This window comes from Oncorhynchus masou, chromosome 29, assembly GCF_036934945.1.
Source record: "Oncorhynchus masou masou isolate Uvic2021 chromosome 29, UVic_Omas_1.1, whole genome shotgun sequence".
In the NCBI taxonomy this organism is placed as follows: Eukaryota; Metazoa; Chordata; class Actinopteri; order Salmoniformes; family Salmonidae; genus Oncorhynchus; species Oncorhynchus masou.
This window is the reverse complement of record NC_088240.1, coordinates 86,210,831-86,228,059: the sequence shown is the minus strand read 5'-3', so window position 1 is coordinate 86,228,059 and position 17,229 is coordinate 86,210,831. Positions and strand designations below refer to the sequence as shown.

Genomic DNA, 17,229 nt, shown 5'->3' with positions numbered 1-17,229 from the left:
GAGAGGCCAGGGTAACATAAGGAGAGGCCAGGGTAACATAAGGAGAGGCCAGGGTAACATAAGGAGAGGCCAGGGTAACATAAGGAGAGGCCAGGGTAACATAAGGAGAGGCCAGGGTAACATAAGGAGAGGCCAGGGTAACATAAGGAGAGGCCAGGGTAACATAAGGAGAGGCCAGGGTAACATAAGGAGAGGCCAGGGTAACATAAGGAGAGGCCAGGGTAACATAAGGAGAGGCCAGGGTAACATAAGGAGAGGCCAGGGTAACATAAGGAGGAGGTTAGGCCAGGGTAACATAAGGAGAGACCAGGGTAACATAAGGAGAGGCCAGGTTAACATAAGGAGAGGCCAGGGTAACATAAGGAGAGGCCAGGGTAACATAAGGAGAGGCCAGGGTAACATAAGGAGAGGCCAGGGAGAGGCCAGGGTAACATAAGGAGAGGCCAGGGTAACATAAGGAGAGGCCAGGGTAACATAAGGAGAGGCCAGGGTAACATAAGGAGAGGCCAGGTAACATAAGGAGAGGCCAGGGTAACATAAGGAGAGGCCAGGGTAACATAAGGGTAACATAAGGAGAGGCCAGGGAGAGGCCAAACATAAGGAGAGGCCAGGGTAACATAAGGAGAGGCCAGGTTAACATAAGGAGAGGCCAGGGAGAGACCAGGGTAACATAAGGAGAGGCCAGGGTAACATAAGGAGAGGCCAGGGTAACATAAGGAGAGGGAAAGGCCAGGGTAACATAAGGAGAGGCCAGGGTAACATAAGGAGAGGCCAGGGTAACATAAGGAGAGACCAGGGTAACATAAGGAGAGGCCAGGGTAACATAAGGAGAGAGGCCAGGGTAACATAACATAAGGAGAGGCCAGGGTAACATAAGGAGAGGCCAGGGTAACATAAGGAGAGGCCAGGGTAACATAAGGAGAGGCCAGGGTAACATAAGGAGAGGCCAGGGTAACATAACATAAGGAGAGGCCAGGTTAACATAAGGAGAGGCAGGGTAACATAAGGAGAGGCATAAGGAGAGACAGGGTAACATAAGGAGAGGCCAGGGTAACATAAGGAGGGCCAGGGTAACAAGGAGAGGCCAGGAGAGGCCAGGGTAACATAAGGAGAGGCCAGGGTAACATAAGGAGAGGCCAGGGTAACATAAGGAGAGGCCAGGGTAACATAAGGAGAGGCCAGGGTAACATAAGGAGAGGCCAGGGTAACATAAGGAGAGGCCAGGGTAACATAAGGAGAGGCCAGGGTAACATAAGGAGAGGCCAGGGTAACATAAGGAGAGGCCAGGGTAACATAAGGAGAGGCCAGGGTAACATAAGGAGAGGCCAGGGTAACATAAGGAGAGGCCAGGGTAACATAAGGAGAGGCCAGGGTAACATAAGGAGAGGCCAGGGTAACATAAGGAGAGGCCAGGGTAACATAAGGAGAGGCCACATAAGGAGAGGCCAGGGTAACATAAGGAGAGGCCAGGGTAACATAAGGAGAGGCCAGGGTAACATAAGGAGAGGCCAGGGTAACATAAGGAGAGGCCAGGGTAACATAAGGAGAGGCCAGGGTAACCAGGTTAACATAAGGAGAGGCCAGGGTAACATAAGGGAGAGGCCAGGGTAACATAAGGAGAGCCAGGGTAACATAAGGAGAGACCAGGTTAACATAAGGAGAGACCAGGTTAACATAAGGAGAGGCCAGGTTAACATAAGGAGAGGCCAGGGTAACATAAGGAGAGGCCAGGGTAACATAAGAAGAGGCATAAGGAGAGGCAGGGTAACATAAGGAGAGGCCAGGGTAACATAAGGAGAGGCCAGGTTAACATAAGGAGAGGCCAGGGTAACATAAGGAGAGGCCAGGGAGAGGCCAGGGTAACATAAGGAGAGGCCAGGGTAACATAAGGAGAGGCCAGGGTAACATAAGGAGAGGCCAGGGTAACATAAGGAGAGGCCAGGCCAGGGTAACATAAGGAGAGGCCAGGGGAGAGGCCAGGGTAACATAAGGAGAGGCCAGGGTAACATAAGGAGAGGCCAGGGTAACATAAGGAGAGGCCAGGTTAACATAAGGAGAGGCCAGGGTAACATAAGGAGAGGCCAGGTTAATATAAGGAGAGGCCAGGGTAACATAAGGAAAGGCCAGGGTAACATAAGGAGAGGCCAGGGTAACATAAGGAGAGGCCAGGGTAACATAAGGAAAGGCCAGGTTAACATAAGGAGAGGCCAGGTTAACATAAGGAGAGGCCAGGTTAACATAAGGAGAGGCCAGGGTAACATAAGGAGAGGCCAGGGTAACATAAGGAGAGACAGGGTAACATAAGGAGAGGCCAGGGTAACATAAGGAGAGGCCAGGGTAACATAAGGAGAGGCCAGGTTAAGGAAAGGCAGGTAAGGAGAGGCCAGGTTAACATAAGGAGAGGCCAGGTTAACATAAGGAGAGACAGGGTAACATAAGGAGAGGCCAGGGTAACATAAGGAGAGACAGGGTAACATAAGGAGAGGCCAGGGTAACATAAGGAGAGGCCAGGTTAACATAAGGAGAGGCCAGGTTAACATAAGGAGAGGCCAGGTTAACATAAGGAGAGACAGGGTAACATAAGGAGAGGCCAGGGTAACATAAGGAACATAAGGAGAGGCCAGGGGAGAGGCCAGGTAACATAAGGAGAGACCATAAGGGTAACATAAGGAGAGGCCAGGGTAACATAAGGAGAGAACAGGAGTAACATAAGGAGAGGCATAAGGAGAGGCCAGGGTAACATAAGGAGAGGCCAGGGTAACATAAGGAGAGGCCAGGTTAACATAAGGAGAGGCCAGGTTAACATAAGGAGAGGCCAGGTTAACATAAGGAGAGGCCATCAATACCTTGGGGTTTTAGTTTTGCCATCAATACCTTGGGGTTTTAGTTTTGCCATCAATACCTTGGGGTTTTAGTTTTGCCATCAATACCTTGGGGGTTTTGTTTTGCCATCAATACCTTGGGTTTTTAGTTTTGCCATCAATACCTTGGGGTTTTAGTTTTGCCATCAATACCTTGGGGTTTTAGTTTTGCCATCAATACCTTGGGGTTTTAGTTTTGCCATCAATACCTTGGGGTTTTTGTTTTGCCATCAATACCTTGGGGTTTTAGTTTTGCCATCAATACCTTGGGGTTTTAGTTTTGCCATCAATACCTTGGGGTTTTAGTTTTGCCATCAATACCTTGGGGTTTTAGTTTTGCCATCAATACCTTGGGGGTTTTGTTTTGCCATCAATACCTTGGGTTTTTAGTTTTGCCATCAATACCTTGGGGTTTTAGTTTTGCCATCAATACCTTGGGGTTTTAGTTTTGCCATCAATACCTTGGGGGTTTTGTTTTGCCATCAATACCTTGGGGTTTTAGTTTTGCCATCAATACCTTGGGGTTTTAGTTTTGCCATCAATACCTTGGGGTTTTAGTTTTGCCATCAATACCTTGGGATTTTTGTTTTGTTTTCAAAATCATTATTTTTGTTTGGAATACTAATAATTCTGTTCTCAACTTGAGAAGTTTTGCTTCTAAAGTAACTAACTGGAGGACTGCACCACATAATAACACTATAACTCTATGAAAGGTGCTTACAGCGGACATCTTTAATTTAATCAGTGTTCTCACCGCCACAGTGAAAAGTTGAGGGATGGGTCTGGAGAAATGCAACCACTCTCAAATCCAAATCCATAGACTATGCTATGGATGTAAGGACTGACCATCCATGATGTCAAATAGTTGTAAGCATGTTTTGAGGCTACACAGTGTTTCTTTACATTTACTTTTTATTTATACAAACATTGGAGTTTTCTTACGTGTAAAACCGCAAATTTGACAAGTGCTTTTTTGGCAAAGGAGTATGTGCATGTCTGTGTGTGTGACAAGTAAGAACAGGTCTTCCCCACTAGCCCTGAAGCCCAGCCTTTCTGCATGTGAAATGGGATGGACCAAGTCACTACACAGAAATCAACCTTCTCCAGAAATCAACCTTCTCCAGAAATCAACCTTCTCCAGACCAAGAAAGGGACGAAGAAGAAATATGTGCTGTGCCAACTACAGTACTATACTATAACATTACTGCAGTGCTATACTAAAACATTACTGCAGTGCTATACTATAACATTACTGCGGTACTATACTATTACATCACTATAGTACTATACTATAGCATTACTACAGTACTATACTATAACATTACTACAGTACTATACTGTAACATTACTACAATACTATACTATGACATTACTATAGTACTATGCTATAACATTACTATAGTACTATACTATAAAATTACTATAGTACTGTACTATAATATTACTATAGTACTATACCATAACATTACTATCGTGCTATACTATAGCATTACTACAGTACTATACTATAACATTACTGCGGTACTATACTATAACATTACTGCGGTACTATACTATAACATTACTACAGTACTATACTATAGCATTACTATAGTACTATACTATAACATTACTACAGTACTATACTATGCCATTACTATAGTACTATACTATAACATTACTGCGGCACTATACTATAACATTACTGCGATACTATACTATAACATTACTACAGTACTATACTATAACATTACTATAGTACTATATTATAACATTACTGCAGTACTATACTATAATATTACTACAGTACTATACTATAGCATTACTGCGGTACTATACTATAACATTACTACAGTACTATACTATAAAATTACTATAGTACTGTACTATAGTATTACTACAGTACAATACTATGACATTACTATAGTACTATACTATAACATAACTATAGTACTATACTATAACATTACTACAGTACTATACTATAACATTACTGCAGTACCATACTATACCATTACTATATTACTATACTATAACATTACTACAGTACTATACTATAACATTACTACAGTACTGTACTATACCATTACTATAGTACTGTACTATACTATTACTACAGTACTATACTATGACATTACTATAGTACTATACTATAACATAACTATAGTACTATACTATAACATTACTATAGTACTATACTATAACATTACTATAATACTATACTATAACATTACTGCAGTACCATACTATAACATTACTATAGTACTATACTATAGCATTACTGCGGTACTATACTATAACATTACTATAGTACTATACTATAACATTACTATAGTACTATAATATAATATTACTGCAGTACTATACTATAACATTACTATAGTACTATAGCATTACTGCAGTACTATACTATTGCATTACTACAGCACTATACTATAACTATACTATAACTATAGGACTATACTATAACATCACTATAGTACTATACTATAAATTTACTATAGTACTATACTATAAATTTACTATAGTACTATACTATAATATTACTATAGTACTATACTATAATATTACTATCGTGCTATACTATTGCATTACTACAGTACTATACTATACCATTACTACAGTACTATACTATAACATTACTATAGTACTATACTATACCATTACTATGTACTATACTATAACATTACTATAGTACTGTACTATAATATTACTATAGTACTATACTATACCATTACTACAGTACTGTACTATAACATTACTGTGGTACTATACTATAACAGTACAAAGTACTATACTATAACATTACTATAGTACTATACTATACCATTACTATATACTATACTATAACATTACTATAGTACTGTACTATAATATTACTATAGTACTATTCTATAGCATTACTACAGTACTGTACTATAGCATTACTGCGGTACTATACTATAACATTACTATAGTACTATACTATACCATTACTATGTACTATACTATAACATTACTATAGTACTGTACTATAATATTACTATAGTACTATACTATAACATTACTACAGTACTGTACTATAACATTACTGCGGTACTATACTATAACATTACTGCAGTACTATACCATTACTATAGTACTATACCATTACAACAGTACTATACTATAACATTACTATTGTACAATACAAGAGTGTCGTGACAGTAAAATAACATTTCTTAACACCATGAAAACATTGTTAAGAATCAGAGGACGTAAAGAAGCCGCCTGAGGATTGTTCATGTGGGACGTGGTTGTGATGACTTGTTATTTTCCGTTGAAAGCTCATACCTGGAGTTCAGGAAGAGATGATTGAGTCCCAAATAGCATGTTAATCCCTATATTATAGTGCACAACTTTTGACCAGAGCGGTATGGGTCCTATGGTCCAAAGTAGTGCACTACACTGTAGATAGAATAGGGTTTGATTCGGGATGCAGACAATATTATTGTCATTAGAAAGCTCCCACCTGCAGTTCAGACAGAGATGAGAACAGAGCAGGACTGGGCTGCTGTCTCCTGGTGTCCACGAGCACCGTAAGGCCTTGGTCACGCCTCTCGCTCCTGAAACCAGAAACAAAACCCATCAGGGTGATCTTGTGAATTCGTTAGTCCTTGCGTCATCCCTCCTCTCCCCTCCCCTGTAACTATCCCACAGGTCGTTGCTGTACATCAGAATGTGTTCTCAGTCAAATGACCTGGTAAAATAAGGCTAAAATAATATATATATACACATATATATATATATATATATATATATATACATATACATATATATATATATATATATATATATATATATATATATATATATATATATATATATATATATATATATATAACCCCATGATGAGAGTGGTTACATTTCTCCAGACCCATTTCTCAGCTGTTTACCAAAAAGTGTTGGGGTGCCTACTTTGTTATTGTTTGAATCCCAGATTGCCCCCTTAAAAGGAACACCATCTAGTAACTAAGGCCTGGATGGGGTTTCAGCAGATGAAACCTGAGTGCGGCTGGTTGACTGACTGACCTGAGCGTTGAATAGTAGTAACCCAGGAGACAGGTGAGGTCTTTGGCCGTGCAGCTCTCCCCAGCCCACACCCTCCCCCGCGTGCACACCTGCAGCACCGCCCGCCCGCTGAGGTCTCTGTTACCTGGAAGAGAGGGGGGGTCAGCGCTCACTCATAGTTAAGTAGACACTATGAGTGCTTCCCAAATGGTACCCAAATCTCTATATAAAGTAGTGCGCTACATTTTGACCAAAGTCCTATGGGCCCTGTTCAAAAGTAATGCACTACAAAGGGAATACTGTAGGTTGCTATTTGGGACGTAGAGAAAGTGACCTGTCTGTTGTTAAGTGTTTGTCGTCATCCCCAGGCCCCACAGCACAGCTCAACATACTGCTTTAGTTCAGGATGGCATCTCCTCTTACACACATCTGATCCAGTCTAAGTCATTTAATAGGCTCCTATTATTCTACATAGAACCTTCCCACTCCTACTGAGAACATGAGCCCCAAGCTTCATATGTCACATGGGAGTAAACACTTCACATGTCACATGGGAGTAAACACTTCACATGTCACATGGGAGTAAACACTTCACATGTCACATGGGAGTAAACACTTCACATGTCACATGGCAGTAAACACTTCACATGTCACATGGGAGTAAACACTTCACATGTCACATGGCAGTAAACACTTCATATGTCACATGGGAGTAAACACTTCATATGTCACATGGCAGTAAACACTTCATATGTCACATGGGAGTTAACACTTCATATGTCACATTAAGGTAAACACTTCATATGTCACATGGGAGTAAACACTTCATATGTCACATTAAGGTAAACACTTCATATGTCACATTAAGGTAAACACGTCATATGTCACATGGCAGTAAACACTGCATATGTCACATGGCAGTAAACACTTCATACAGTATGATGGCCCCAGAGGCCAGTGTGTGTGTGTGTGTGTGTGTGTGTATGTGTGTGTGTGTGTGTGTGTGTGTGTGTGTGTGTGTGTGTGTGTGTCACCTACCAGGTAAGTGTGTGTCACCTACCAGGTAAGATGATGGCCCCAGAGGCCAGTAGTTCTGGGTTGACCTCTGACACCAGGTTTGGGAGGTGACAGTTAGGGGGTGACCCTGGGGCTGGGGCCAGCGGGATGAGGACTTCATTAGAAGGTTTGGGGGGGTGATGGTGTGACTGTGCTCCATCCTGACTGTGCCGCATGGGGTTAGTGCTGGTGCCAACTTCATGGATCGCTAAAGAGAACCAAGACAAAAATGGTATAATTTCAGACAGTATGCCGCTGTTAAAAATGGTATAATTTCAGACAGTATGCCGCTGTTAAAAATGGTATAATTTCAGACAGTATGCCGCTGTTAAAAATGGTATAATTTCAGACAATATGCCGCTGTTAAAAATGGTATCATTTCAGACAGTATGCCGCTGTTAAAAATGGTATCATTTCAGACAGTATGCCGCTGTTAAAAATGGTATCATTTCAGACAGTATGCCGCTGTTAAAAATGGTATCATTTCAGACAGTATGCCGCTGTTAAAAATGGTATCATTTCAGACAGTATGCCGCTATTAAAAATGGTATAATTTCAGACAGTATACTGCTGTTAAACATGGTATCATTTCAGACAGTATGCCGCTGTTAAAAATGGTATCATTTCAGACAGTATGCCGCTATTAAAAATGGTATAATTTCAGACAGTATACTACTGTTAAACATGGTATCATTTCAGACAGTATGCCGCTGTTAAAAATGGTATCATTTCAGACAGTATGCCGCTATTAAAAATGGTATAATTTCAGACAGTATACTACTGTTAAACATGGTATCATTTCAGACAGTATGCCGCTGTTAAAAATGGTATCAATTTCAGACAATATGCTGCTGTTAAACATGGTATCATTTCAGACAGTATGCTGCTGCTAAACATGGTATCATTTCAGCACCTGTGCTGATGTTCGTGTCTATTGTTCAAACTGTGGAATAAAAACCCCTGCCTGAATACCGATTCATTATAATCACTCTATTTACTGTTCAACAAAATGACCACAGAAAGAGGTCATAATTTCACCTCAATGTGTACATCTCTTACATCATAAACCTAAAACCACTATAAACATCATTCAACCTACTTTAATTAGGAATCAAACCAGAAAAAGATTTTAAAAAACACCTACAGGGGTAGATAGATAGAGGGAGGGAAGGAAGGGAATGAGGGAAGGAAGGGAGGGACCGAGAGAGAGAAGGAGGAGAGAGAGGGAGAGAGCGAGAGAGAGAGAGAGCGAGAGTAGAGGGCAAGAGGAGAGAGAGGGAGAGAGCGAGAGGGAAAGAGAGAGAGAGAGGAGAGAGCGAGAGAGAGAGAGAGAGAGAGAGAGGAAGAGAGAGAGGGAGAGAGAGAGAGAGCAATAGGAGAGAGAGGGAGAGAGCGAGAGAGAGAGAGAGGGAGAGAGCGAGAGGGAAAGAGAGAGAGAGAGGAGAGAGCGAGAGAGAGAGAGAGAGAGAGGGGAGAGAGAGAGAGGGAGAGAGAGGGAGAGAGAGGGAGAGAGGGAGAGAGGAAGAGAGGGAGAGAGAGGAAGAGAGGGAGAGAGGGAGAGAGAGAGAGGAAGAGAGAGGGAGAGAGAGAGAGGGAGAGAGAGGAAGAGAGGGAGAGAGAGGGGAAGAGAGGGAGAGAGAGAGGGAGAGAGAGAAAGAGAGGAAGAGAGGGAGAGAGAGAGGGAGACAGGGAGAGAGAGAGAGGGAGAGGGAGAGAGAGAGGGAGAGAGACGAAGAGAGGGAGGGAGAGAGAGCGAGAGAGAGAGAGAGAGGGGGAGAGAGAGGAAGAGAGGGAGAGAGAGAGGGAGAGAGAGAGGGGAGAGAGAGAGGGAGAGAGAGAGAGGGAGAGAGAGAAAGCAAAATAGAGGGGGGGATGTATAATCAGGGACTGCTCTTCCAGACTGAGTCACTGCAGAGACCAGGTGTTCCGTCTGACTCACTGATACCAGGCCTGGGTTCAAATACTAACTGAAATCTTTCAAATACTTTTAGCATTTGCTTTAGTCTGCCTGGAGTGCCAGATGGGAGGGGACTATTCTACTGGTTCCCTTGCACGAGGCAAACTCAGTCAAGCCCAGCTAAAATACGTGAAATTATTTAAAATAGTATTTGAACCCAGGTCTGTCAGCTACTATAAAATAAAACTCTGGATCACAGACAGACTCCCAACGCCCCACTAACAGGAATGTAGCTCCTGACGTTCCCGAGTGGTACCAACCACTGTTATAGCTTACACACATTCTCCCTTTCTCCTATCCCTCTGGCTGGGGCTGGCTACGAGGCTGGCAACGAGGCTGGCAACGAGGCTGGCTACGAGGCTGGCTACGAGGCTGGCTACGAGGCTGGCAACGAGGCTGGCTACGAGGCTGGCTACGAGGCTGGCTACGAGGCTGGCAACGAGGCTGGCTATGAGACTGGCTATGAGGCTGGCAGCTCTCACACTCAGCATATACAGCCTGGACTTGGGTTCAAATTGTATTTAAAATGTTTTCATGGTTTCAATTGTGAATAGTCCTCTTCAAGATGGTTGCCGACCACTCAGGCAGAGGAGGCTGCTGAGGGGAGGACGGCTCATAATAATGGCCGGAATGGAGTGAATTGAATGGCATCAAACACAGAATGTGTTCACTCCATTCCAGCCATTACACTCCATTCCAGCCATTACACTCCATTCCAGACATTACACTCCATTACACTCCATTCCAGCCATTACACTCCATTACACTCCACTCCAGCCATTACACTCCATTACACTCCATTCCAGCCATTACACTCCATTACACTCCATTCCAGACATTACACTCCATTCCAGCCATTACACTCCATTACACTCCATTCCAGCCATTACACTCCATTACACTCCATTCCAGCCATTACACTCCATTACACTCCATTCCAGCCATTACACTCCATTACACTCCATTCCAGACATTACACTCCATTCCAGCCATTACACTCCATTCCAGACATTACACTCCATTACACTCCATTCCAGCCATTACACTCCATTACACTCCACTCCAGCCATTACACTCCATTACACTCCATTCCAGCCATTACACTCCATTACACTCCATTCCAGCCATTACACTCCATTCCAGCCATTACACTCCATTACACTCCATTCCAGCCATTACACTCCATTACACTCCATTCCAGCCATTACACTCCATTACACTCCATTCCAGCCATTACACTCCATTACACTCCATTCCAGACATTACACTCCATTCCAGCCATTACACTCCATTCCAGCCATTACACTCCATTACACTCCATTCCAGACATTACACACCATTACACTACATTCCAGCCATTACACTCCATTACACTCCATTCCAGCCATTACACTCCATTACACTCCATTCCAGACATTACACTCCATTCCAGCCATTACACTCCAAACCAGCCATTACACTCCATTACACTCCATTCCAGCCATTACACTCCATTCCAGACATTACACTCCATTACACTCCATTCCAGCCATTACACTCCATTCCAGCCATTACACTCCATTACACTCCATTCCAGCCATTACACTCCATTACACTCCATTCCAGCCATTACACTCCATTACACTCCATTCCAGCCATTACACTCCATTACACTCCATTCCAGCCATTACACTCCATTACACTCCATTCCAGCCATTACACTCCATTACACTCCATTCCAGCCATTACACTCCATTACACTCCATTCCAGCCATTACACTCCATTACACTCCATTCCAGACGTTACACTCCATTCCAGCCATTACACTCCAAACCAGCCATTACACTCCATTGCACTCCATTCCAGCCATTACACTCCATTCCAGCCATTACACTCCATTACACTCCATTACACTCCATTCCAGACATTACACTCGATTCCAGACATTACACTCCATTCCAGCCATTACACTCCAAACCAGCCATTACACTCCATTGCACTCCATTCCAGCCATTACACTCCATTCCAGCCATTACACTCCATTACACTCCATTACACTCCATTCCAGACATTACACTCGATTCCAGACATTACACTCCATTCCAGCCATTACACTCCAAACCAGCCATTACACTCCATTACACTCCATTCCAGCCATTACACTCCATTACACTCCATTCCAGCCATTACACTCCATTCCAGCCATTACACTCCATTACACTCCATTCCAGACATTACACTCCATTCCAGCCATTACACTCCATTCCAGCCATTACACTCCATTACACTCCATTCCAGCCATTACACTCCATTCCAGCCATTACACTCCATTCCAGCCATTACACTCCATTCCAGCCATTACACTCCATTACACTCCATTCCAGCCATTACACTCCATTCCAGCCATTACACTCCATTACACTCCATTCCAGCCATTACACTCCATTCCAGCCATTACACTCCATTACACTCCATTCCAGCCATTACACTCCATTACACTCCATTCCAGCCATTACACTCCATTCCAGACATTACACTCCATTCCAGCCATTACACTCCATTCCAGACATTACACTCCATTCCAGACATTACACTCCATTCCAGACATTACACTCCGAACCAGCCATTACACTCCGAACCAGCCATTACACTCCATTACACTCCATTCCAGCCATTACACTCCAAACCAGCCATTACACTCCATTACACTCCATTCCAGCCATTACACTCCATTACACTCCATTCCAGCCATTACACTCCATTCCAGCCATTACACTCCATTACACTCCATTCCAGACATTACACTCCATTCCAGCCATTACACTCCATTCCAGCCATTACACTCCATTACACTCCATTCCAGCCATTACACTCCATTCCAGCCATTACACTCCATTCCAGCCATTACACTCCATTCCAGCCATTACACTCCATTACACTCCATTCCAGCCATTACACTCCATTCCAGCCATTACACTCCATTACACTCCATTCCAGCCATTACACTCCATTCCAGCCATTACACTCCATTCCAGCCATTACACTCCATTCCAGCCATTACACTCCATTACACTCCATTCCAGCCATTACACTCCATTCCAGACATTACACTCCATTCCAGCCATTACACTCCATTCCAGACATTACACTCCATTCCAGACATTACACTCCATTCCAGACATTACACTCCGAACCAGCCATTACACTCCGAACCAGCCATTACACTCCATTACACTCCATTCCAGACATTACACTCCATTCCAGACATTACACTCCAAACCAGCCATTACACTCCATTACACTCCATTCCAGACATTACACTCCATTCCAGACATTACACTCCATTCCAGACATTACACTCCATTCCAGACATTACACTCCATTCCAGACATTACACTCCATTCCAGACATTACACTCCAAACCAGCCATTACACTCCATTACACTCCATTCCAGACATTACACTCCATTCCAGCCATTACACTCCATTACACTCCATTCCAGACATTACACTCCATTACACTCCATTCCAGCCATTACACTCCATTCCAGCCATTACACTCCATTACACTCCATTCCAGACATTACACTCCATTCCAGCCATTACACTCCATTACACTCCATTACACTCCATTCCAGACATTACACTCCATTCCAGCCATAACACTCCATTACACTCCATTCCAGCCATTACACTCCATTACACTCCATTACACTCCATTCCAGACATTACACTCCATTACACTCCATTCCAGCCATTACACTCCATTCCAGCCATTACACTCCATTACACTCCATTCCAGACATTACACTCCATTCCAGCCATTACACTCCATTACACTCCATTACACTCCATTACACTCCATTCCAGACATTACACTCCATTCCAGCCATTACACTCCATTACACTCCATTCCAGACATTACACTCCATTCCAGACATTACACTCCATTCCAGACATTATTATGAGCCGTCCTCCCCTCAGCAGCCTCCACAGGGTCATCTAATACCTGGTAGAAAGTAAAGCAACAAAGGATATGGCCACGCCCGGACATAAAAACATGACCATAAAAGCCATTGTTCATACGTCTTCAAAGTTGTCAATGTGTGAAGACAGAGAATGTATAGATAGGGTGTCTCTGAACCATGTATGAGACTCAGAGTAGTGTGTTTACAACCATCTCTAACTGGCTCCCTTGCGTTGTCCTAGCCCATCCCCTCTGAGCCTAGCCCCTCCCCTCCGAGCCGAGCCCATCCCCTCCGAGCCTATCTCCTCCCAGCCTCTCCCTTCCCAGCATAGCCCCCCCTCCCAGTCCCTCCAAGCATCTCCCTGCCCCTCCCCTCCGAGCCCCTCCCTCCGAGCCTATCTCCTCCCAGCCTCTCCCTTCCCAGCATAGCCCCCCTCCCAGTCCCTCCAAGCATCTCCCTGCCCCTCCCCTCCGAGCCCCTCCCCTCCGAGCCTATCTCCTCCCAGCCTCTCCCTTCCCAGCATAGCCCCCCCTCCCAGTCCCTCCAAGCATCCTGCTCCTCCCCTCTGAGCTGAGCCCCTCCCCTCTGAGCCTATCTCCTCCCAGCCTCTCCCTTCCCAGCATAGCCCCACCTCCCAGTCCCCCCAAGCATCTCCCTGCCCCTCCCCTCTGAGCCTAGCCCATCCCCTCTGAGCTGAGCCCTTCCCCTCTGGGCCTATCTCCTCCCAGCCTAGCCTCTCTCCTCCCCTCCCATCATAGCCCCTCCCAGTTTAGCCTCTCCCTTCCCAGCCTCGCCCCCTTTTGTCCTCAGGCACTAAATGTAGTACTTCCTGTGTGACTGGCTGTGGCTGTGCGGCCAGTAATTCTGTTTGCAGCAAACTTCCTACATTGCTTTGTTTTGTCAGGAAGTTATAAATGTAGAGCAAAGCCTCTCCTGCATTGTACCCAGTGTAAGCCTGAGTTGTATACAGTGTTTAACAGCGTTCTAAGCCATCAATGCAGCCAGGACCTGGCCACACATTTCTGTCTGTCGGAGAACGAAACGGTCTGGACTAGCAAATTATAGTATGCATCCCAAATGGTACCCTATTCCCTACATATACACTGAGTGTACAAAGCATTGAAATCACATGGGGGACATGAATGACTGTACGCTTGTATTGACTGTACGTTTGTTCATTCCATGTGTTACTCTGTGTTGTTGTGTTTTGTCGCACTGCTTTGCTTTATCTTGGTCCAGGTCGCAGTTGTAAATGAGAACTTGTTCTCAACTAGCCTACCTGGTTAAATAAAGGTGAAATAATAAATCTATGAACAATGGTCACCACAGCCATGACCATCTCACATGGTGGATGGGGGTAATTCATCCCTTCTCAAAGTGAGGGAGGGTTTTGTTTTCAGAATAAAGTCCTGAAAAAAGTCAGTGTTGCTTCACTGGTTCTCATGTTACTCAGGTGAATGGACCTTACATGAGGACAGGTTAAGGGGTTTTCCCTGCATTCAGCCCCAGTGGAGGAGGGGGGCACAATGAATGCTATTGTACAGGAGGCAACTCATATGTCTGGGACCAGAGTCGAGCACAGCCCAGTCCCACATTCACTGGAAGGTCATCTCACTGTGTGTGTGAACCTAGCGCCACTGTGTGTGTGAACCTAGTGCCACTGTGTGTGTGAACCTAGCGCCACTGTGTGTGTGAACCTAGTGCCACTGTGTGTGTGAACCTAGCGCCACTGTGTGTGTGAACCTAGTGCCACTGTGTGTGTGAACCGAGCGCCACTGTGTGTGTGAACCTAGTGCCACTGTGTGTGTGAACCGAGCGCCACTGTGTGTGTGAACCTAGCACCACTGTGTATGTGTGAACCGAGCGCCACTGTGTATGTGTGAACCTAGCGCCACTGTGTGTGTGAACCTAGCGCCACTGTGTGTGTGAACCTAGTGCCACTGTGTGTGTGAACCGAGCGCCACTGTGTGTGTGAACCTAGTGCCACTGTGTGTGTGAACCGAGCGCCACTGTGTGTGTGAACCTAGCACCACTGTGTGTGTGAACCTAGCGCCACTGTGTGTGTGAACCTAGTGCCACTGTGTGTGTGAACCGAGCGCCACTGTGTGTGTGAACCTAGTGCCACTGTGTGTGTGAACCGAGCGCCACTGTGTGTGTGAACCTAGCACCACTGTGTGTGTGAACCTAGCGCCACTGTGTGTGTGAACCTAGCGCCACTGTGTGTGTTTGTGAACCTAGCGCCACTGTGTGTGTGTGTGTGTGTGTGTGTGTGTGTGTGTGTGTGTGTGTGTGAACCTCGTGCCACTGTGTGTGTGAAGCTAGCGCCACTGTGTGTGTGTCTGAACCTAGTGCCACTGTGTGTGTGTGTGTGTGTGTGTGTGTTTGCGTGTGAACCTAGGGCCACCGTGTGTGTGTGTGTGTGTGTGTGTGTGTGTGTGTGTGTGTGTGTGTGTGTGTGTGTGTGTGTGTGTGTGTGTGTGAACCTAGTGCCACTGTGTGTGTGCGTGTGTGTGTGTGTGTGTGTGTGTGTGTGTGTGTGTGTGTGTGTGTGTGTGTACCTAGGGCCACCGTGTGTGTGTGTGTGTGTGAACCTAGTGCCACTGTGTGCGTGTGCGTGTGTGTCCAACACCACGTCTGAGCTGTTCCGGGGATGGGCCATACCTGTCTAATAACATATAAAAGCGCATCTACTCACGCACACAACCTCCCCCACCACTACCCAAAACATCTGCACATGAGAACTACAAGCTGTCTACTCATATCAACAGTGAGTCCAAACACATGCCCTCATGTCAGATCCCTATTACTGCAGGTCATAATTACTCACTGAAACCACAACATTAAACCTGTCTGGAAACAAACCGTGTTTTCAAGCCCGGAGGCCACACCATTTGATACAGTGAGAGAGAAGCCGGTGTTATGATTCAATCTCTATTGGACCCAATGCCAGGGAAAGTGTTTGTCCAAACTGAAGACAGCGCTTGAGTTGAGAAATCTAATCACCAACGCAGTCTCACAAAACTTAGCTGTCTTGTTTAGACTTTTACTGACTTTGTTGATGTTACATTCTAAAACCAACATGCAAACTGGTAGAAATTATGTGTTTTCAAAGGAAAAACTGGTTGAAAATATGTCTTTTCAAAGGCAAATATGGTTGATATGATCATTTCATTTCAACCAGTTTTGCCCACTGAATGGACTTTACCTTTGACAAAGGTCAAGCTCCAACCAACTGAGCTACCAGTACACCTGACCTCACTCCTATTTCAATCAATACATATAGCCCAAGCAGAAGTCAAACCCATAACCTTGGTCTATGCAGCATCTTAGTGCAAGCAGGCATCACTACAGTCCCTTGTTTGAATCCAGGCTGGCTGTATCACATCCAGCCGTGATTGG

At 44.6% G+C, this 17,229-nt stretch overlaps 1 protein-coding gene across 1 annotated transcript in view; it reads right to left on the bottom strand.

Moving 5' to 3' along the window:
* Positions 1 to 17,229, bottom strand: part of LOC135520889 (pleckstrin homology domain-containing family G member 4B-like) — a 100,526-nt gene that overhangs the window by 48,883 nt on the left and 34,414 nt on the right. The window contains 3 exon segments of the mRNA XM_064946714.1: positions 6,331 to 6,424; positions 6,891 to 7,014; positions 7,930 to 8,133. Coding sequence (XP_064802786.1) covers positions 6,331 to 6,424; positions 6,891 to 7,014; positions 7,930 to 8,133 — 422 coding nt within the window.